Source organism: Mustela nigripes, chromosome 3 (genome assembly GCF_022355385.1).
Source record: "Mustela nigripes isolate SB6536 chromosome 3, MUSNIG.SB6536, whole genome shotgun sequence".
Lineage (NCBI taxonomy): Eukaryota > Metazoa > Chordata > Mammalia > Carnivora > Mustelidae > Mustela > Mustela nigripes.
The window spans coordinates 167,086,610-167,109,682 of NC_081559.1; the positions used below are offsets into that span (position 1 = coordinate 167,086,610).

General features: G+C 37.0%; 1 protein-coding gene across 2 annotated transcripts in view; it reads right to left on the reverse strand.

The window, feature by feature from the left end:
- Positions 1-23,073, reverse strand: part of ANGPT1 (angiopoietin 1) — a 251,353-nt gene that overhangs the window by 95,146 nt on the left and 133,134 nt on the right. For both annotated transcript variants that reach the window (XM_059395044.1, XM_059395045.1), the window contains exon 2: positions 10,739-10,894. In XM_059395044.1, the coding sequence (XP_059251027.1) occupies positions 10,739-10,894 (156 nt within the window). The remainder of the gene's footprint in view (positions 1-10,738; positions 10,895-23,073) is intronic.

Genomic DNA, 23,073 nt, shown 5'->3' on the forward strand with positions numbered 1-23,073 from the left:
TAATGGAGGAATTGCTACCGTCACTTTATAAATGAAGAAATGGAGATTAAACAGAGCCCCAAATCCACACAGGAACCAAGGGAAGAACCGGGTTTTTGAACCCAGACAGTGTGACTCAATTTTAATGCTCTATACCAAAAGCTAAAAGAGTTAGTTAGACTGTCTTGGTTCTTAATCTGAGAAAACGAAGTGACCAGGAACCCAGATCTCACTGAAGACAGATTATAGTTATCCTTTCAACTGAGCTACATTGGGTGCTCTAGAAGCAGTAAATGTGCAATTAATCTTGAATCATGAAGACTCATGCTGCCGGCCAGGCTTTAATACAACATGGTCTGTGAGCCATGAACCCAAACCTACACATCCTCCAAGCAAACATTGCAAACTGTAATCTGAGAGATACCTTCAAACTGTCCGATGTCTTTGTTTCTCCCTGCCTCTGTTCTATCTAACCTCTACCCTGCTCTTCGTTAAGGGAGGTGAAAAGGGCAAGGAAAAAAGTGTAATTAGCTTTAAAGCTTCCTATGTCATTTGAAGACTTCTATACCACCACACTTTTCTTAGAACTACTTATTGAAAGAGATCTGGAAAACCTTCTGGAGAGTCAATATCAATCTAAAAGACCCCCTCTAAAAATGACGTCATTAGAGCTTTCCGCCTTTTCTGCAGCATGTCGAAACCTCGGATTATATCAGATGCACATACCTTTTCAAAACACACTGATATGACTAGGGCTGGACTTGGATTACAAGAGGCTGTAGGGGAAGGGGATGTATTTTCAAGGAACCAGGACAAAGGCTAGGGTGAGATGAGAGAGGAAATTGTCTCAATTGCAAAATTTAAGGAGGCGTCAAAAATATTATATTTTAAATATATTTTATTTTATTACTATTAAATTAAATTGTTATTTACATTTATATATTTATATACTTAGACAAGTATACGAATGTATAAATAAAATAATTATATAAAATAAATTAAAATATAATATTAAAAATATTATAACTTTTTAAAGATTTTATTTATTTATTTGACAGAGCGAGATCATAAGTAGGCAGAGAGGCAGGCAGAGAGAGAAGAGGAGGAAGCAGGCTCTCCATAGAGCAGAGAGCCTGATGTGGGACTCAATCCCAGGACCCTGAGATCATGACCTGAGCCGAAGGCAGAGGCTTAACCCACTGAGCCACCCAGGCGCCCAAAAATACCCCTGGGGATAAAAATATATGTTTATAACAAATAAAAAATTATATATAAAAATATTATAATATTTTAATGCAACATTTTAAAAGATCAAAATTAGTGCAAAATAATCCATATTGAACACAGCATAACTTTAAAATAAATATAGGATCTGCTTCTGCACATGTATTATTTAGTTTTTTGTGACTTGTCACCCAAGTCTCAACCCTGTTGTAGGGGTATGAGGCAGAGGGTGAAGGAGCAGGGCACAGAATGGTGAGATGCGGCATTAGTGCTTTAAAAAAATTTTAAAGCTCTAGGCTTCATTTTTACAATTGTCATAAATAAAGATCTGAAAACCAGTCTAAAAGTTACTACTACTAATCAATACTTAGATTTGCGGAGCGGTTTAGAGATTTAAAAAAATAATTTCCTATTCTGAATCGCTTCTTTTGAGGAAAAACAGGAGCAAGAGGAACTGGGATTTGAAGACGGAATTAGGAATCGCTCAGAAGACAAAATGGTAGAGAACATAAAGATTAGGGATACACAAGAGGTGACTTTGAACTGTTAAACATACTTTTTTTGTCCAGGGAAGTTTTTTGTTTGTTTATTAACTAGAATTACAATTCATAAAGTAATTAAATAGGGCATGAGGCATCTGGATCTTTTGGTGACACTGAGAATAGTGCTTGGCACAGAGAAGACACTCAGTATTGATTGAATAAACAAAAGGTATTTTGTCTCACTGAATCGGGCATATTATAAGCAGTTTATCTATATCTCTTTTCTCTCTTATTCATCACATTCTCTCATCACACTTTCTGAGATCCTCAAATATCAAAATTTTTATTTTACAAAGAACAAAAACTGTTCTTCTCCATGTCTGAGAAGAAAATGAGAGAATACTGAGAACAGAATGGAACTATCTAAAACTGAAATCGAGCTGTTTATATCTAAGTTCAGAGACTTCAACAGCTCCTAATTTTTCTCCACTTTGTCCTACCTCCAGTCTGTTTGCTACATAACACCAGAATGATCTTTTTGAAAACATAAACCACAGGCTCCTGGGTAGCTCAGTTGGTTGAGCGATCAACTCTAGATTTCATCTCAGATCATGATCTCAGGGTCAAGGGATCCAGCCCTGCCTCAGCTCTCCACTCAACGGGGAGTCTGCTTGAGATTCTTTCTCTCTGCCCCTCTCCCTGCTCATGCTCTCTCTCTCAAATAAATAAATCTTTAAAAAAATGAAATATAAATGCCATATGACATCACTAATATTAAAAATGTTAACGGCTTCTCTTGGCAGTCAGAAAAAATTCCAAAGTTCTTAGCCTGGCCAACAAGGTTCTACATGATCAGAACCCTGCTTATGTCTCAGATCTCATCCAGCAAATCTAGTCCTTGTTTATTATGCTCTAATTACACTGTCCTCCTTTTGTGCCACCCTAACATGCCAAATTCATTTCTACCTCAGGACCTTTGCACTTGTAGTTGCCCATACCTTCCCTGATGCATGGGTGATTTCTTAGCCAATTCTTGCATAGGGAGGCCCTTCCTGGTCACTGTTTGTAATACAACTTCTCACTATCCTCCATCAAGTCATCCTGTTGTATTGTCTTTAAAAAATCATCACTATTGGGGTTGCCTGTGTGGCTCAGTCGGTTAGGCCTCTGCCTTTGGCTTAGATCATGATCCCAGGGTCCTGGAACTGAGCCCCACATCGGACTTTCTGCTCAGTGGGGAACCTGCCTACTCCTTCTCCTTTACCTGCCTCTTTGCCTACTTGTGATCTGTCTTTCTCTCTGTGTCAAATAAAAAAATAAAATCTTTTTTAAAAAAATCATCACTATTGGAAATTATCCTGTCTGCTCACTCATGTGCTGTTTCTCTACCCCTTGAGGATTTCAGTTGCAGAGTCCTGCCTCTTCCACATGGAGCTCTCCAAATTGCCAATGCTCAGCATGGGGTCCACAAGGGCACAGAGTTAATTGTTGAATGATATGCTAGACAATGGACAGTGAGTTTTTTTCAAGTTGGGTCACTGTCAGAGATAAGGTAGCAGGCCAGATGAAGGTTAAGTGGGACTTCAGTGATAGCAATCTAAAAATCCAACTCTAAAGCAGCATCTGAATGTGGGAAAAGGAAGGAGACAAATCCAAAATCTCATTTCGTCAAGCATCAGTGTCAGGTCATCTCTGGCCACTTTTGTACACAAATCTCGAATCTTTCTCTTCTTTCTCCGTCCCCTTGTCTAATTAGCTGCTTTATTTCAATGATCTCTCTGCTGTTGTATTAAAATAGGCCTGAGGTTTAAAAATGAAGAACTGAGAGAATTGTATAGGAAACTATGATAAACTGACCACTTCCTTGCCATGTGTCTATGAAACTTGCTGCTTAGCAATAATCTAAGTGTTCCATTAAAATGACAAAAGGAATTTTATTCTTTAGCCTAAACATATTCCAAAGCACATCTCTGAGAGAAAGAGACAGACAGAGAGAGAGAGAGAGAGAGAGAGAGAGAACAAACGAATGAACTAGGAAAGGAAAGGAAAAGAAAAGGAGGGAGAGGAAAGGAAGAGAAGTGAAGGGAAGGGTAGTGAAAGGGGAAAAAAAAAAAAAAGGAAAGCAAAGAGTATGTGCAAAAAGCTCCCAAGTAACCATTTCAAACCTTAAATTTTGCAGCATAAAGCACAAAGCAAGGAGGACATAAAACTTGAAACTGAGGATTTATAGAATCTAAAATGTTAGTCTTAATTAAGAAAAAAAAAAAAACTAAAATTGGGGTACCTGGGTGATACAGTTGGTTAAACCTTCAACTTTTGGTTTCGACTTAGGTCATGATTTCAGGGTTGTGACACTGATGGGCTCGATGCTCATTGTGGAGTTTGCTTAAGACTTTCTCTCCCTTTCCTCCTGTCTCTACCCTGCTGTCTCTCAAATAAATAAATAAATCTTAAAAAAATAAACTAAAATATAAACATAAAAATGACTAGTTTCTCAAACAAGTGAGGTAGAGAATTTCGGCCAGCTTCCCTTTAATAATTTAAAGAGTGCCTCTGATCTTCCTTAAAAGGAAAATCTCCCTCAAAAGAAACTTTTTCACCAGCTTATTAACTTTGAAATCAGCCTTGTTTGTAGTTTATACTTCCTTTCACTTTAATTATGCTTTTCAAATGAAAAATATAATACAAGGTATGTGTTCAAAGAATCAGAAGATCATTATTTTACAAAGTTGGTGAAATAATTTATTTGGTCAGTGATGGGCAGTGTGACAAAGTACCACATTCCAGGTTAATTTCCAAGAGGAAGGTGGACAAGTAAGAGGGAGATACTTGGAGGCTTCTCTCCTAACCAAGTTAAAACAGTGTCACTGAGGCGGTGACTGGATGGCCAAATCAGTTAAGTGTCTGACTCTTGATTGTGGCTCAGGTCATGATCTCAGGGTCATGGGATCAGCCCCCAAACCCCCACATGGATACCAAGTTGTACCCATGCTCAGTTCCGGGTCTCTTTGCTCCCTCCCTCTGTTTCTCCCCTGGCTCACATGCACTCTCTCTTACACACACAATCAAACAAACAAATAAATAAGTAAAATCTCAAGGGGGAAAAAAAAATCACTGAGAGTATGGCAAGCTGGCTTTTTGTGCTTCCTGATGAGATGTAGTAGGAAATAACGAGTAATTTTATAAAGTACTACCACCACCATGTTCAAGTCAATCTAATTGAGACCTTACAATTCCAGTTTAAAGAAAAACCCTGAGGAATGAGTAAATTAAAATGCATCAGAAGGAAATACTCAGAAAAGTTCAGGAATATGGGACAGTATACAAAAACAATTGGTCCAGTTTCTTAAAAACCTCAAGGAAAAAAAAAATGGAGGATTGCTCTAACTTAAAAGGGACTATTATGTCTTAAAAACTAAAATGTCTATAAAATTTTGGGTAGAACAATTGAGGAAATCTGAATGTGAAAGTTATGTAGTCTGAGAGAATTACTGTTAATCTTAATCATGATGTTATAGAATTAATAGTACATAATTACTGTATGTAATATTAATATTTTATTTATATTATATACTATATATTATATTTATAACATGAAAATCTAATTGGGTTATGGAGTTTAGTAGAGACAGTACTTATATTACAGAGCTAATCCACAAAGGAATAAGATGGGAACCCAGGCAGTCTGTCTCTGCATCTGACATCTTTCCTATAGGCTCGTGTAGCTATACACAAGCAGCTTCTCTCTGGGGACCTGCCTTCAGTCAATAACAACTGCTATCAAAATGGTTTCTTTCGTATCACCATGCCATCTGCTTGTTGCAGCTAATGACATCCAACTTCCCTCTCCACTCCAACACTAAACTAGCACTATGAAGCAAGAAAGTGGCCAAATTTCTCTTGCTTCTTAGAGTACAGAGAATACGCTGTCATCTAATGTTCTTAGTTGGTCAGAACAACTTTGCAGCAGAGTGTTTCTGTTCAAAGTTCTACTCTGACCCATCAGTTATTTATTGGTATACGTAACAATAAACATACAATCTTTAGGATGCTACTTTTGGTCTTGGGAGCATCGAGCTGAAATCTACAGAAATTTAGGGTCTAATAATATTAGTTCATGTAATCATTTGACAAGGATTTATTAAGAGCTTACCATGTGCCAAATTCTAAGGATAGCGCAGTGAACAAGACAGACAAAATCCCTGCTCTCTTGAAGTTTGCATCCTAGTACAAGTGTTGGCCAGCTTTTTCTATAAAGGGCCAGATAGTAGATAGATTGGTGGGCCATATGTTTTCCGGTATAACTACTCAACTCTGCCTTTTTATTGGGAAAGCAGCCATACACAACATATAAATGAATGAGTATAGCTGTGTTCAATAAAAACTTTATTTACAAAAAAAGATTGCAATTCAAATTTGACCTGTGGGTCACAGTTCATGGAGACCTCTCTGAATGGGTCATCAAACACTTTTTCCAGACCTTGTGAGAAAGTTAATTATCATGGTATTTTCTTTGGATGACCCATTAACAAATTTATTTTACTGCCATTTTAACTACGCCAAGGTTAAATATTTATTCAGCTCTTCTCTCTTCAAGTTAAAGAGATCCAGTGGCTCAACTTTGAGAGCTGCCCTTTCAAATCTATTTCGGTCTAGAGATTGATGCTCATTGAATAAATTGTTCCTGAACTGGCTTAAGGTTGTAATTGTCCAATTGAAGTCCAAATAACAGGTGTGATAGTTCACGACCTCTGAGAAGCAGATGATAAAATGAGATTAGATATGCAAGACATTTATTAGGGGAAATACCTAACTTAAGGGAAAATTGGAAAGAAGACAGAATAGTCTAGGAGTACCTTCTGGCTAGGATGTAGGTCTAATCACAGTAAAGAAGAAAGGGAAGGAAAGGAGATTGAGTGAAAGTCTTAGCCTCCAGGGAAGTTGTGAGAAAGTTAGCAAGGCTAAAGGAGAGCCCTTAGCCAAAGTCATGTGTCAGTGGATTCTAACAGTTTCCAGGAGCAGGAATGACTAAGTATCACTACCTCAATGTGTCATTAGCTACAAGTGGCCACTGGGAATTGTGCCCTCTGCACTACACAGTGATTTCAAAGCATAGCAGCTGGAGCCATTGCTCAATGAAACACCCACAGTAGGAGATTGGAAGGATGCATTTCTTATGGATATATGAAAAGGCTCCACAGCTAATTAACTTGATGGAAAGTTAAGATAGAAATGGTTTAAACAAGTTTTGCCACATTAATTCAATTATGCTCGCTGAGGATAAGGATTGCTTTACTTATGGCTGTATTCTATACTATACCTCTTAAAATCTCTTGCAGCAAGGCGATACCCAAAATTTGCCTTTTAAGATTTAGTTAAATTCCATTCCTAACACAATGGTTTCTATATAAATAATTGGATATTAGGGGAAACTCAGCCCAAGTGTCTAAGGAACTACCCCATAGTTACACAGCCAGCAAGTGGTAAGGTCAATGAGATTCTAGGATTACACAAGACCACTTCAAGGTACATGGTAACATGACGACAGTTGATGGCACCATCGGCACAACAGCAACAGCAGCAGCAGCAGCAGCGACTTTATCATTTATAGAAAACACTCAGGCTTACTATTAGGTTCACATTACTTTTGTTCTATCTAATTTCCATCTTACCTTCTGCCTGGACCCTTTTAGTGTCTACAGCCCTAAATAGAGAAAGGAATTCTGAGAAAGGCAGGAGGAAAAAGAGAGCCAGTATAAAAAGCATGTAGACTCTGATGTCAGACTTCCGGGGGACAAATCTTTGCTCTAACATTTACTATTAGTTGTCTCACCCAGGACAAGTTGTTTCTCCTCTCTAGATTTCAGTTTTCACATCTTTAACTGAGGGATGATGATGGTACCTGCCCTCTAAGAGTTTTATTAAATTATTAAATAGTTAACATTTGTAAAATTGCTTAGAACAGAGCTGAACACTAATTATTAGAGATGGATTTTAATGTAGTTTGTCTACTAGTGTACCTCTAATCAAAACTGGCCTGTGGTAGAAGCCAGAAATGGACTCACAGGAAGGAAGGGACATGAATAATGTTTGTAACTAACCCCTTTATAGTGCACACTCAGAAAGAGGAACTGGAAGTAAAGAACATTTTGGCACCAACTGATAACAGAGTGAGAAAAACACCGCAAGTGAGACTAAGGAGGAAGGTATGGGCATGGTGCTGGCGCCTGACGCTCAGTGCCTTGTCTAGCAGGGTTATCTAGATGTGCTCATTATCTGTTTCTTTTCTGATTATGATGGTTATTGAACACACAAGTATTTTAAAATGGCATTGCAGTAAAACAATGTTTCTGCCACCTTTTGTTAAATTCAAGTCTAGAAGGTCTAGAGAAAGGACCAAAAAGAAATAAGTTACTTATCTTTATAACATCATCATGTAAAAGTTAGCACATGGAAATGTAGTGCAAATCCATTGTTCTAAGTTACTAAAATAACTGAGAGCCTGAATTCAGTTTAGGAAAAGCAACACATACTGTGTGAAACAAAGGAGGAGTAATATGGGAGCAAAAACCTATGGGCAGGCTTTCATAGCACAAAAGGATCTACTGGTCTTTCTTTACAAAAATACTTAATATACAAGAATAGAATGCATTTATATTAAGGGATAATTTAAAATTTAGTTTGTCACTTGTTCCTGCATCTGTACTTGAGTGAACTAGAGTAGTTATGACTAAGTAGAACGTGTTCTCTTACAAAGGTTCAACTAAACATCATGTGTATATACATTCACGTGAAAATGTTCTGGAGCAACACAGATTAACAGACAGCATAGACAGTTGGAAGACATTAAGATAAAGATGAAAAGAACACCCAGGATTTACTTCATAAGGTAGGACATAGCTGGTCTGAGCCACTGTCTTCCTTCTCTACCTCCCTCTCATTGCCAGTTCAGTTAGATGTGTGATTTTTTTAGATGTTTTCTAGGTTTTAGCTATCTTAAAATTCTTCTTGGTGCATCCAATAAACTTTCATTGGCCTTTAAGGAGTATTTAGTTTTAGCTGTTCCCCATTGAGAGAAGGGTTTTTTTTTTTTTATCTTATGAATTTTCTCTACCATTTTCCATAAAGTACATATTTCTTAACCTTACAGATGTAGAACAAGTTATCTCTTACAAAAAAAAAAAAAGGATTAAAGGATTTTGGGGGTAGAAAAAAACAAAGCGCTGCCAGATAGGTCATTAAAACTTGTAACATAAATACATAAAAATTTCAAATGTTCACCCAGGTATGGTAGTATTAATTGTGTTGTTCCAGTTTTTGAATATATAGAATTCTATGTAGAAGATGAAGACGGTGAGTGTTCTGTTCTTACAAAAACAAGAAAAAATACACTCATATTATTTATACTACCAGAAGTCAATAAGTGCAGAAGACCAAGCTCGCCTGGTATGATGATAAATGATTAAGTAATGTTTCAAACTTTTTAGTTATAATACGTAGTCTTCCCTTCCCCATTGCCTGTGGTTATTGATGATGGTGTGCAGAAAAAAATATTTGCCAAAGCCATGTGATTTACTGCTCCAGTGTAATCCTCATTTAAGTTCTTATTTATTTTAATGATTAGCATTGCTAATCAAGAGGGATAGAAAAGGAAAGAAATGAGAATGCCTCCATTTGAGTGCAAGATTCAATTGACCAGCTGTATCAATATGGGATAACTGCTCAAACTTTTCTGACCTCTGTCTGCTTTAAATGGTTTCCATAAAAATCATTTGTATCTGGGAAAGTTGTCTGTGTAATATATAATTCTCTGTCCATATAAACGGTCATTGTTCTTTATCTTTAAATATCATATGATCTATGATGCCATTAACAGAAATAAAATAAAGCAGAAATGAAGTTACATCTTGTTTTTGAATTTATATTGCTAAAATATTTAAACAAGGAAGCCCTTAAACTGAGATGGCTCTAATGCCTTGGTAACCTATAGAAGTAAATCAAAGCCTCAGCCAGAGTCAGTGCACTTCAATCCCAGAAAATGAAAGTTAGGAACTCAATTACAGCCAACAAGGCTCCCCCAAATAAGGCAACTGCTGAGGCTACAGTCAATCAAATAATTTCCTTGCTTTGCTTCTGCATCTCCTCTGTTTAAACCTTTCTCTTAGCTCACACATTAGACTATTCTTAACCACATTCAGCTAAGCACTGCTCAACTTGAGTTGATGCGTGGCCAAATAAATTCTTGAAAATTTCGTAAGCTTCAGTTGATTTTTTAAAATATATTTCAGCTTTGTTTCCAGAAACCAATTACCTTGAGATAGACTCATCCTCTGAATTTCAGAATGGTAAATGGGATAACCATTTCCGTGGTGAAAAGGAGACCAAGAGATCATCTTCAAATCACCAAAAATATTTTCACTCAACTGTAATAGTGGGTTTGTGACTGATGATTAACGGGCATTTTACTGATTTGTACTGAAATAAGTATGACTGTACATTAAAAAAAAGTCTGTCATTGTCCATGGTAGGATGATACAGATATTATGTGGAGAGTTGTAATTGACTCCTCATTATAAAATCATGCTAAATAAAAAAATCTACACATTGCTGATCAGTTCACTTTGTTTTCCTGCCTGTCTACTGTTGCACCAAACCTCTGCAGGTGCCCTGGTGGCTGGTGCATTACCAGAGACGAAGCAGGACACATCAGAAATGCACATCAAAGGCACCAATTTGACCCAAATGGCTATTCTGTTTGACACATATCATATCACAGTTGGTAGCTGCAGTGTTTATTTAAATTTCAATGCTGATTAAGCCCTTTGCCAGTCCTGTTTTTGCAAACACATGCAAAGCTAAATACACCAACCCTTGTTAAATCAAAAGAAACATGCACAGCGTGTCAGGCAGTCACTGTTGTTATTACCAATAAACAAAAATGTATATGTTTCCCCAGTCTCGGTAGTGAAATGTGCTCTGTGTTTATGGAGTAAGCTAAAAGGGAAAAAAATTTTCTTAGTGAAGAGTTTGTCGACTCTGGCCCAGGGGTGTACCTGGGTCTCAACATCTGTCAGCTTTCTGGTCTGCTCTGCGGTTTGAGAGAGGAGGCTGGTTCCTATCTCGAGCATGGTGGCCGTGTGGTTCTGAACTGCATTCTGCTGTATCTGGGCCATCTCCGACTTCATATTTTCCACAATGTAGTTCTCAATCTGCAGGAGATAAAGGACAAAACATACTACATCATAAGCAAAGTCTCTCGGAGCGTGGAATATTTACAATGACAAAACAAGACACAGCTGGCAAATCAGCCATCTGGCAGGGATCCTCTGAATTTCTGGGAGCTGGGGAAATGGGAGCAGAGCACACAGGAACCCAGTTGCTAGTAAACTCCTAATATACCAATACATGCATATAATCATCACAATCGTAACAAGTATTTGTACTTGGGTAGTGCTTTCTTATTTTCTACAACTCCTTCAACCCTCACAAAAAGCTGTGAGTTAGGCACTGATGGCCTCATTGGTTTTTGTGGGTTTATTGTTTGTTTGTTTGTTTGTTTGTTTTTATTTGTAGCTGAGGAAACAGAATCAGACAAAGGTCAATGATGAGCCCACAGTCACCCAGCAAGAATGCAGCAGTGTTCGTATGATCCTTTAAATCTCTATCTTGGTTCTCTGGTCTTTTCATTATACCATATTGCCCACTAATCTCTGAAAAAAACTCAGTCTCCCACTTTCATTTCTGTAATGAAAAGAGCATGCTGGGTTAGAGAATTACACAAGGGGTAGGAGGAAGACAGATGCCCAAAACACAAGCTTTTAGTAAAGTTCAGACAACAGTATACGGAATGAGCTGCAGAGGCAGCGAAAACCATTCTCAGTGCTCCTTTGATTTATTTAAATAAAATAAAATAAAATAAAATAAAATAAAATAAAATAAAATAAAATAAAATAAAAAGGCAATGAATGTATAACCCATAAAGCAGCATTTGCGCTCCCCGCCTTGGGTAACATTTCGTCCTCTATGGTGCCATCTTGGAGAATACTATGGTTGTAAAATAAATTGTACCATGGGGGCCAGGAAGAATTATTAAGTGACTTACTGGAAGGGAGGGTGCTAGGCACTGCAGAGAGTAAAGCCGAGCATAAGCACTGCTTGAAAAATACAGAAGAAGCCCACAACTCCCTGTCGGTGCACTTACTTCTCCCCCACCACCCTGTGGTGACTACATTTTATTACCCAATTACACATATGGGGAAACTGCATCCCAGAGAAGTCAGGTCCAAGGCCACACACCACAAAAACAGCCAGACTTGGATTTGAGTACTAAAGTCCTTAACTTTCATACCAACACTCTCAACCACTTGATAGCTCTGCCAAGTTGTGCTCCACAAACCGGGTTCCAAATCATTAACAGCTACGTGATTTTTACTGATTTAGTGGACCATAATACATCCACTATTTTATAATCCATAGTAACATTATTGTCATGTAATAAATACAGTCTAAAGCTAAATTCCCCTTTGTGAAACCTTGGCAGCTCACTTTCTAACACCATCTCTTGCTTATTTCTATTTATCAAACATAAGTCTGCCCCAAGTGAAAGAAAATGAGAGGTTAGAATCAAACTCATACTGTTATTAATAAATTCTGACTATGTCCTTGGTAATATCAAGTAACTCCCCTTCATTCTTTATTCTGAAATTAGAAGAGAGGGGGAAAAATCAACCTACAAACATCTGTTATAAAACAAATATAATACAGGTTAGAATAAATATCTAGAAATTATCTTGACAAAACAGTTAAAAAATAATAGAAAGGTAATGGAAAGGAAGGTAGGCCAGAGCATCAGACATCTGTTGTTTTGGATTCTGCATCATATTTCCCCTTCTCTCATAACATCCTTTGACTTTTGAGGGGGGAGTTATAAAAGGGTATATTCTTAAAAGTGGGAGGAGAATCTCCATCATGGAGATGTATACAACTGGCACTCATTAATTGTGTGGTTGGCACTGAACTAAGTGCTTTCTTTTTTTTTTTTTTAATTGAAAAGCCAATTTTATTTCTATGATATACAAAACATTATACATAACAGGATAATATAAGGCAAAAGCTTCCTTTTGAGAGTTTTGGTGACATTTATGTGTTTGAAACGTTTTTTATAACAGTACTTAACCTTTACAAGTTTATGTGGTGGGTATTGCTATAGCTGCTTTAAAAGTGAGACTATTGAGGCCTAGAAAATCCACAGCAATTTGTCCAAGAGAAACAGTAAGTACCCCCAACGCCAAAACCCACATTCTCAATCAATCTCTAACCTTTTCAATTTAACACTATTTAATTACTCTGTGATTTTACTATGTAGAGCCTCAACCTTGTATATTTATCAAAACCTCATGAGAAGCATTTTAAAAATGCAGATGAATGTGCAACACACTGGAACTCTGAATCGGAATTTTCAAGGGTATATACTGGACAACTTTATTTTTAAAAGCTTCCCAGTACAATTCTGATTTAGGCAAAGACCAATGCTTCTCAAAGTGTGGTCCACAGAATAACTGTCTATATGAGACCTGTTTTTCAACAGTCTGTCACGAAATGAAGAAACTGTAGTAGAATGCAAATTACCTTTGTCACTAAGCACTATTACAAATATAGTGTGTGTGTGTGTGTGTGTGTGTGTGTGTGTAGTAGCAAGACTCTGTCAGTGAAGAAAGTCATGCTCTAATGCTTTAATTTACATTCTGGAGAAAACTTCTTACCTTGTTTGCAAAATGACAACAATTTCATTGAGTAGCATTGATTTAGAACACTATATTTATTCAATGTCACATTCACTGCTTACCAAGAAAGTTCAAATAACAACCTGGTTTCCCACGTAGATTCGTCTAGTGAGAGAGAATTCACTAATCAGGGAGCTCCAATACAGATCTACTTGATATTTAAACGTTATTTTTTTAAAAGTAGGCTCTATGTCCAATGTGAGGCTTGAACTCATAACCCAAAAATCAAAAGATGCATGCTTGACCAGCTGAACCAGCCAGGCACCCTACATCAATTTCTTATGCAGCTGGTTACTGGGAGTTATTTCTCAGAGCTTAGCTTGCTCTGGGTATAATATAATCATTTCAGTCTCCATAAAGGAAGACACCTTCTGGCAAAGAGTTAGTACATCAAGGCTCAGCTGCTTTCTGATCCTATCTTTGTCCATTCCTATCTATTTATTCTGTATTATTATGGCTTTTCTTAACTTTAAAAGTTAACACCAGCAAAGCAACATAACTGCTTTACATAGGCATTCATCACAAAGATCCTCCCAATTCTGCTAACCCTGCTGTAGAAATATAGTAGGTCTCCAACCTATACTAAAATTCTTATTTGGGCTGCCATGATTAGTAACATGTATATAACTCCAGTCAATTATTTTTTAATCAAGTGGGGCTGCTCTCTCTAGGAGTAACTGCCTTTTAATGCAAAAGATAATGGCACAGTTAAGGAGCAAAAACCAGATGTAGTTGATTTAAAGGCTGAGGAGGGAGGCAGAAGTCAATATACAATGTGTGATTAATAAGGAGGGCTACTTTCATCTTATCTCTAAACATTCCTCCGTAGATGTGGAACTGTGAAATACATCTTGATGTGTCCTATCAGCCAGGTTCAGGAAAAATTTGTAACAAATTCAATTGTCCTCATATATTCCCTACTGGTTTTAAAAATTTGTTTGCAAAATATGATGGCTACTTCAAGTTTTAATATTTTAGAAGCCTCTAAGGTGCAGACCTGAGAGATTACAAAGCAAGAGCCTCCCAACGGGAAGCATCAAATAATTTGACTGTTCTGCCACTCTCAGTGTCTGACTCGAGATAAACTGGCCAAAAGACCAGCAAGAGAAGGGAGGATGCCAGCTGAAATGAGATAATGAACAATTAATGATGTTTAAAGCAAAGAAATAATGTTAAATTTGTAGTGATTCAGTGTTTAAAAAAGCTTTCATACACATTGACTGGATACAAACACCAACCCTACATGGGGAGTATTGGCTCTATTTTCTGATGTATTTAAGAGATGGTGCTCAGAGGCCTCAGGTGACTTAATAGAGATGAAAGAAAGGACTCAACACTACCTTCTGATGTTCCTTCCACTAGCTTCAGATTTAGGAGAACTGCTCTGTTATGGACTGGTTGGTTGATTGATTAATGAAGGAGTGATTTCCTTTTTAGCCAGTTCACTGAGAACTAATTTATGCACTTCTTCGAGAAAAACATGCATCATTGGAGAGTGATTACTTTATTCTGCTTCATCATACTGGATGCCAAGTTAATTTGAAGGGAGGTAAGAGGTTCTAGGGCCAGTTATGTGGAAAGTTCACTTTGCTATCACTTTTAATGCAGTGGGCCATTAAAAGTTCTTTCATCAATTCCTACCTTTTTTGCTTAGTATGAGATTTATAACATATTTGTTTTCTTCTACCCATTCTATTTCTTGCAAGCTATTCTAAAATAATAACAAAGAAAATAACAACAAGAACACACTAAGCCTCTACTAAGGTTAAGTATCTTCTTTTTAACAGTCTAGGCACTGTACTGCTTCCTCATTTCGCTGATAAGGAAACAGGAAGTTAGTGTAAATTATCTACCATCACACAGGAGTGGGTGAAAGAGCTGGTATGTTGCTTTGAAAGAGGCTAGGAGACCCTGCAGGTTGTGCTCCATTCTGAAGACAGTCATCAAGCACAAGCACACCACCACTAATGTCATAGACAAATACTGGTAACACATAATATTCATGCAGTAAATACATAAAGTGAAGGCTACAGAAAAGATGAGGAGAAACTTGTTTAAAGATAGATAATTTTTCATTTTTTAAATTTAATCATTTTCATACAGATTGATGGCTATAAGGTCCTGGGAAATGTTCATGTAAGAAAGCACATATATAGTCAACTGTGTGACAAGCTGCATTATTAAGTAGACAAAAAATATTTTTAAGAAGTCAAGATTATCAGTCATTTGCAGTTCACTCACAAATCATTTGCCCATGTCTTTTGCCCAATGAGTACTATGACTTTCCAAGATGAGACAACAGTTTTGAGAGAGCTTTCTTACTGGGCCTTCAAGATTCTTGCTGCTTCGAATTCATGAGAACCAAAACCTGTGTGATACTATGACATGTCTTGCATATGAAATTCATTCTTTATCATTTCACTTCAAGGCCTCTCTTAAACAAGAGCATATCTTAAAGCACAAAGAATAGAATTTCTCCATGTAATTCTTAAGAAAAAAAAATTTTAAGCTCTATAAAAATTGACAAAGGCATTGTTCACTTAAAATATGTTGTAGATTAAGTGGACTCTTATTGAATGTTGGTGCATATGGTACTACTCAGTTATGGCAAAACAACCGTGAAATAAAGTAAAAGGGTAAATATGGGAAAGCAATAAAAAGGTAAAACAATGCAAAAAATGCCTTAAATGTTGATAGTTTTATCTAATATCCTTGTTTCATAAATCAGTGGCAATACTGAAAATACAACTACCTCTAGGTTTATGGTTTTATAAAAAGATGGCTTAGGCCAAATAAACTATTTGCAAGAATTTCTATTATTAGATCTCCCAGTATACTATTTCTTTTACCAAATGGCAAACTAAAATTGTCTTTTTAGACAACAGATCTATTTAGCTGACATTTGAAATAGTTTCTGTACTGATACGCATGAATGAATCCCATTTCTCCTTTTGGTAGCTGAAGGAGCACTTACTATTTATGGAAGAAAGAAAACCATTAGACTAAGCAAGCTAGAAGAGACATTAAAAATTATGGGCTCCCAAAATCTCATTTTATAGATGTGGTGACTGAGATTCAGAGAGGTTCTAGAAAGCAAGGTGAAACAACTAATTGATGTCAGATGTCAGGCTGTGTTCACTCAGTGTGTGGGAAACTCAGACTTACATCATCAAGCTGAGCCAGCAACAATGGTTGCCAGTGTTGTTGGCCCACCCCACATTTCCTTATTCCTTGCTTCCTGCTGTTTGCTTCATTTCTCCGGACTCCTGGTTTGAGGTGCCCTTTTGATAATACCAATTCATGCTCCATCAGTTTTTGGGGTGTTGACTCGGCTTTCTGCACTCTATCTTCCCTCCCAGCACTGATGTCCACCAGCTAGCTGTTCCTCAGTCACAGAGCCTAAGCATCCCCCTGATTTTATTCTTTCTATGCATTGCCACACAAGTGGCAAAAACCAGAGCCAGATTCTAAAATTAGTTCAGGCTTATTAACCATGCATCATGTCAATTTAGTCCTAGCAAATATATGATAAATGCATCGTATGTATTAAGTCTGGTACCAGCTATAATGTGTACAAAGAGTTGAGTCTTGCAAGACATAGATATGTAGAGATGAATCTTTTTTTTTTTTTTAAGATTTTATTCATTTATTTGAGAGAGAGAGACACAGTGAGAGAGGGAACACAAGCAGGGGGAGTGGGGGAGGGAGAAGAAGGCTTCCTGCTGAGCAGAGAGCCTCATACAGGGCTTGATCCCAGGACTCCAGGAAAATGACCCGAGCTGCAGGCAGACACTTAACAACTGTGCCACCCAGGCATCCCTAGATGAATCAACAACATTGGTAAATACTTGTTTACCTCTGACTACATTTCTTCCTGTAAATATTATTCCTGTTTGATAGGGAGAAGCTCTCAGCTATTGACAATAAGGTGAGTGGGACTTTATGATATCACCTCCAAAAGACTAATAGCAATACCCCCACTGAGGCACAGAGAGAAGCTAAGCTATCAAGGGCCTGTCAGAATATCCTCCATGAACAAATCCTGCAATAATTTTTCTTGGTTTTGATTCTTTTAAGACCACATTTTTGTGGCTATTGAAAGTGGTCTGTCACATATACAACCCAGAGTTGGGTCAAGACCCATGAAAGTCATTCTCTCTCCACCTAAATGAATGAGATGTTTCCTATGCCAAAATATACCCTATTATCCTGGAAGCTCTCTTTTATATTAACCTTCACTTATACTCACCTGACAACCAAAAAAAATTCAGAGTCATGAAATTTTAAAATATAAGTATCTGCTTAATTTTTCCCCTTATATGTTTTTCCCTGCTTTACGTGTTTTTAAAGGGAGATGGTATATAAAAAGCACAGTCAGGCAGGAGTCAGGTTATCTGAATTTTAATCCAGGTACTATTACTGATTTATTCAACAAACTTGGGCAAGTTACTTAAATAATTTGGGTTTCAGATCTTGACCTATGAAATGAAGGTCTGGATTAGATTATTTTTAATGCTTGAAGCTCTCAAATTACTTGACTTAAAAATTATCTTTTAAAGTATTAGAGTATGAAAGATTTTAATTTATTATAGAAAATTGAAATATGGATGTATATATTTATGTCTATAACATATATAATACATATCTTTAAAGGCAATTAGGAAAAAAATGCACAGGAACACTATATAAAAGCCTTAGATCAAGTTTCCAAAGCAAGCTAGAATTTCTGGTTTCCTTAATTCCCAGACACCATTCTGTCCAAAATATATTTCTTGTCTTTCACCAACATGTCCTGGCTTTCTCCTTATGTTTCTTATATTAATGAATGACGCCACTATCACCGACCCATTCATCCAAGCCACAGGGAGTCACCTTTTTATTCTTTGCCTTTGTTTTCAACATTCAGTCAGCCCCAGACTGTTGCTTCTGTCTCCTGAAGAGTGCCTAGGTCCATCCCTCTCCCTGCTTCCCTTTACCCCTACCACATCTCTTTATTCTCATGGGCACTGACTTAGCTCAGATTTTGCCATTTTTCTCCTGGATTTGTTTTGGCCCTATAACTGCTCTCCTGACTCCAGACATCCTCCAGTCCATCATCCATGGCATAACCAGAGGGTCTATCTAAAACATAAATTTGTCCTCGTCACACTACTGCTTAAATTTGACTTTCAGTGGCTTCCAGTACCTTCAGATAAAGTCATGACTCCTTAATCAGCATAAAAGAATCTTTATGAGCTGTATCTGGCCTCCTTTTCCCTACTTGTAATTTATGCTCCAGTCATACCGAATTATTTTTCTAAATACACATTATTTTTTTAATAAAAAATGCACAAGGCTTTGCTCCGATTGGAATGTTTCTTTTCTATCTATCTTTTCATTGGCTAGGTCCTGTTTTCCAAAACTAAGTTCAAGTTCTTCCTCCTAAAGGAAACCTTTCATGACTCCCCTCTCTATAATATCTTTCTTTTCTTCTTCTTCCTTTTGAATATTTATTTATTTATTTTAGAGAGAGACAATGAAGTACAGAGGGGTAAAGGGAGTGGGAGTGGGAGGGCGAGAATCCCAAGAAGACTCCCATTGTGGGGCTTGATTTCACAACCCCAAGATCATGACTTGAGCCAAAATCAAGAGTCTGAAGCTTAACTGACTGAGTCACCCACATGCCCTCTTCCTTTGTACTTCTAGAGCATCCTATGCCTTTTTTTTTTTTTTTTTTTTTTTTAATAACACCATCGTTTTCAGTACACTACAAGCTCCTTGAAGGCAAACAACTATTCTTCCTGGTATCACTTAATACCTGGCCCGAAGTAAATAAATAAGTTAGAGTAATATTACATTTTTTTTTTTTAAGGTGAGTTCTATACCCAACATTGGGCTTGAACTCACCGCCCTAAAATCGGGAGCTGCATACTCTACTACCTGAGCCAGCCAGGTGCCTCTTGTAAATTTATTTTATCTTATTTTATTTTTTAAAGATTTTATTTATTTCAGCAAGGATGAGAGAGTGAGCTCACAGAGGGAGAGGGAGAAGCAGACTGCATGCTGAACTGAGAGCCTGATATGGCGCTCGATCCCAGGACCTTGAGATCATGACCTGAGCCAAAGGCAGACACAGACACTTAACAAACTGAGCCATCTGGGCACCCCGCTCTTCATAAATTTAAATAAATTCAAATAATGCATGAATCAATGACTAACAGACTCCAATTGTGAGCTTACATTTGTTTCTGAAAGAATAAAATATCACATAACCAATTACTGATGATGCCTTTCTGAATGTCAACGGGAACAAAGTAAAGATGCAAAAGTAGATAGGTTTGAAGGCATATATTCTCACTTACTGGACCACATAACCCACTTTGTCTTAACTGTACCTTTCTTCTTTTTTCAGTCATCTAGTTATAGGTAATTATTTAAATTAAGTTAAATCCAGCAAACACACTGAAAACTAACCATGTTTTAATTACTGCGCTACACAATGAAAGCAAAAGAATGAGTAAAACTTGATTCTGATTATTAAGACTATCTATAATACAAGTATATTACAAGTGCTAGAATGAAGGTACAAATGTTTGCCTACCTGCCTGTTTGGTGGGGGAGGGTGAAGGAATAAATGAAACCTCTAAATGCAGGAATCAAGGAGGTCTTCCTAGAGTCAGTCCTAAATGAGTACGGCAGAGGGGGCATACATTTCTTATGTCTGCCTTAACACAAAAAAATGGAGCCTGAAAAACCTGGAGGCTAGAGGATAAAGAAGTAGGCAGGACTATGACAACATGCAAGAAGCTATGCTGGCTTAGGCAAGATGATGGTCCTGACCACCTCCCGGAATATGCTATTCAGGAAATGAAGAATTCTCTGGTCAGAATCAAGATCATGCCTTTGTGGCCCCACACAGAGCAAAAGCATACCTTCAGATTTTAATACGAAATTCATTTAGTAGGCTCAGGCAGATAATTTCTTCATACTTTACCATATTTTCAAATATACTAAGTATAAATTCACCTACTTAATAACACATATAAGTATATGTATGTATATGTGTGTGTATTTACTTGTGCACATGTGCTCTCATACACATATATCCCTCTACTCCCAACATATGTGTGTCAGATTCTTCATTATATCTTGAGGTTCTGCTCATTTCACTATAGTTAATTTCATTAATGTCCAATTTAAAATCACCAATGCATTACTTTTCTGTGGATGAGTTATATTTTATGTCAAATTTAATCACTATAGATAATACCTGTTTAATAGTCATGGACAGCTACATTATACTGTCTAACATTTGAGAAACTTTTTTCCTAAATTCTGAATTTACACTTAGATGATAGAGAAAATGGATGAAACACAAAGCAACTTTATACACATTGTTTTTATACCAATCAAAAGTGATAATTTACAAAAAAAGAAGATACTGTTTGAAACAGAAAATTGTAAACATTTATCTTCCTTTAATTGAGTGGTTTTGTTGTTGTGGTGGTTTTGTTTTGTTTTAGTTTCTAGTTTATCTGGAATAACACTTATCCCCTTGTATGCTACATAAAATACATTCCGATTCACTTAAAAAAGAAAGCTTTGAGGGGCGCCTGGGTGGCTCAGTGGGTTAAAGCCTCTGCCTTCGGCTCAGGTCATGATCTCAAGGTTCTGGGATTGAGCCCCGCATCGGGCTCTCTGCTCAGCGGGGAGCCTGCCTCCTCCTCTCTCTCTGCCTGCCTCTCTGCCTACTTGTGATCTCTGTCTGTCAAATAAATAAATAAAATCTTTGAAAAAAAAAAAAAAAGAAAGCTTTGATATTTGAACTAGTGAGCACCCCAGCAGACAGTAACTGTGGGGGGTTGATGAATATAAGAGACTATCTACAGGATAATACTAAGAAACATCTTCTGCAAACTCTGTTCTTTTTCTCCTATGACAAATGACAGTGATGCAAACAAGCAGCTTATGTTATTCATCTTTAAGGAAAAACTCCTGCATTAAAACACTGTAGGCCAGGTCATGCAATTTAAATACTTAGCAGATGAGTTTAAACATAAGTATAAAAGCCTAAATAATTGAGAGATTCATAGATTTTTCAGGAATTCCCACTACAAGGTAGAAAACTGCTATCATTTTACTCTGGTATTTCATATGAAATTGCAAGGTATTGCACTTAAAATCTAACCTGTTCAACATTCTGACTTTTTAGGCTATTATCTTTCCATACATCCTACTTCTTCCCTTGAAATAAAAGTGATCTAGTCATCTTCCTTCTCTTCTTAAATTATATATGTGTGTGTGTGTGTGCATGTGCATGTGTGTGTGTGTGTGTGTGTATGGGTGTTTTCTCCTACAATGTGGGATTACTCAATGGAACATACAGTAAGTTTGTATAGGCATAAAGCTGTCAACGTCATTGCATAATAAACATTCCAAAGTATTATGTGAGGTCTAACTTTTCCTGAATAATATTTGAAGTAGTTCTTATTTAAATTACCCTTGGTCCAAGAACTAGAAAGATTATGAGGATGAAGACAGTTATTCAAAGTCTAAGAAAGGGACAGTGATTGCTAACATTTTAGAAGTGATATGAAATCCCTCTTTTTCTTCATTTTCATCAAAGGACTACAGACACTCGGCATTGTTTCTTCTTTCACAAAGACCATATTGGTGCCTTGGCAATGCTTGTTACATCTCCAGTGCTATTGGAAGGGAGCCCAAATTACCATTACAGTGAATAGTCCCTCTTAGAATTAACTGCACACCATGAGAATGAAATGAAGCATAAGTAACTATTAAAATACCTGCTCTCATTACCACATGTACTGCCAGAGGAATTTTGTAAAAGCCCCTTTTTAAATTTTTTTATTTATTTATTTGAGAGAGAGAGAGAGAGAGATCACAAGTAGGCAGAGAGGCAGGCAGAGGGAGAGGGGGAAGCAGGCTCCCCGCCTGGCAGAAAGCCCGATGCAGGGTTCGATCCCAGGACCCAGAAGTCATGACCTGAGCTGAAGGCAGAGGCTTAACCCACTGAGCCACCCAGGTGCCTCATGTAAAAGGCCTTTTTAATGACCGACTGATCTAGTTTGGAGAGCTGTAGGTCACCTCACAGTTTTCTTCCTGATTTCATCCCCAACCCCAACAAGCAATGATCACTCAAAACCTTCTATTTTTCACTAACTGAAGAAAGGCTGATCTGATTTATAATAAATTCTAAAATCTTGGAATCTTAGAAATACTAGACATTACTAAGCTCCCATTAAGATTTAGCAGATATCACATTTTGACCTTTGCTTTGAATTCTTTTTTTAGTAAGAAATAAAATGTTGCATAGATGAACTAAGTACCCCTTCTACATACACACAAGAATTAGTCATTATCCTGAAATTGATATGGACTTATACTACATAGGTATATACACAAAATAATAAACCATGTCATTTTATTTTTCATTATATTTTCAAGATTTACAAAAACGTTACCTTATTGTATGGCTCCTTCAACTCTTTCACTTTTTAATCAACATTAGGTTTTTGAGACTGAGATGTGTATTAGCAGTATAGTCTTATTATGCATTATGGGACTGAATAAGATTTCATAATTTTAACTGATAATAAAAATAG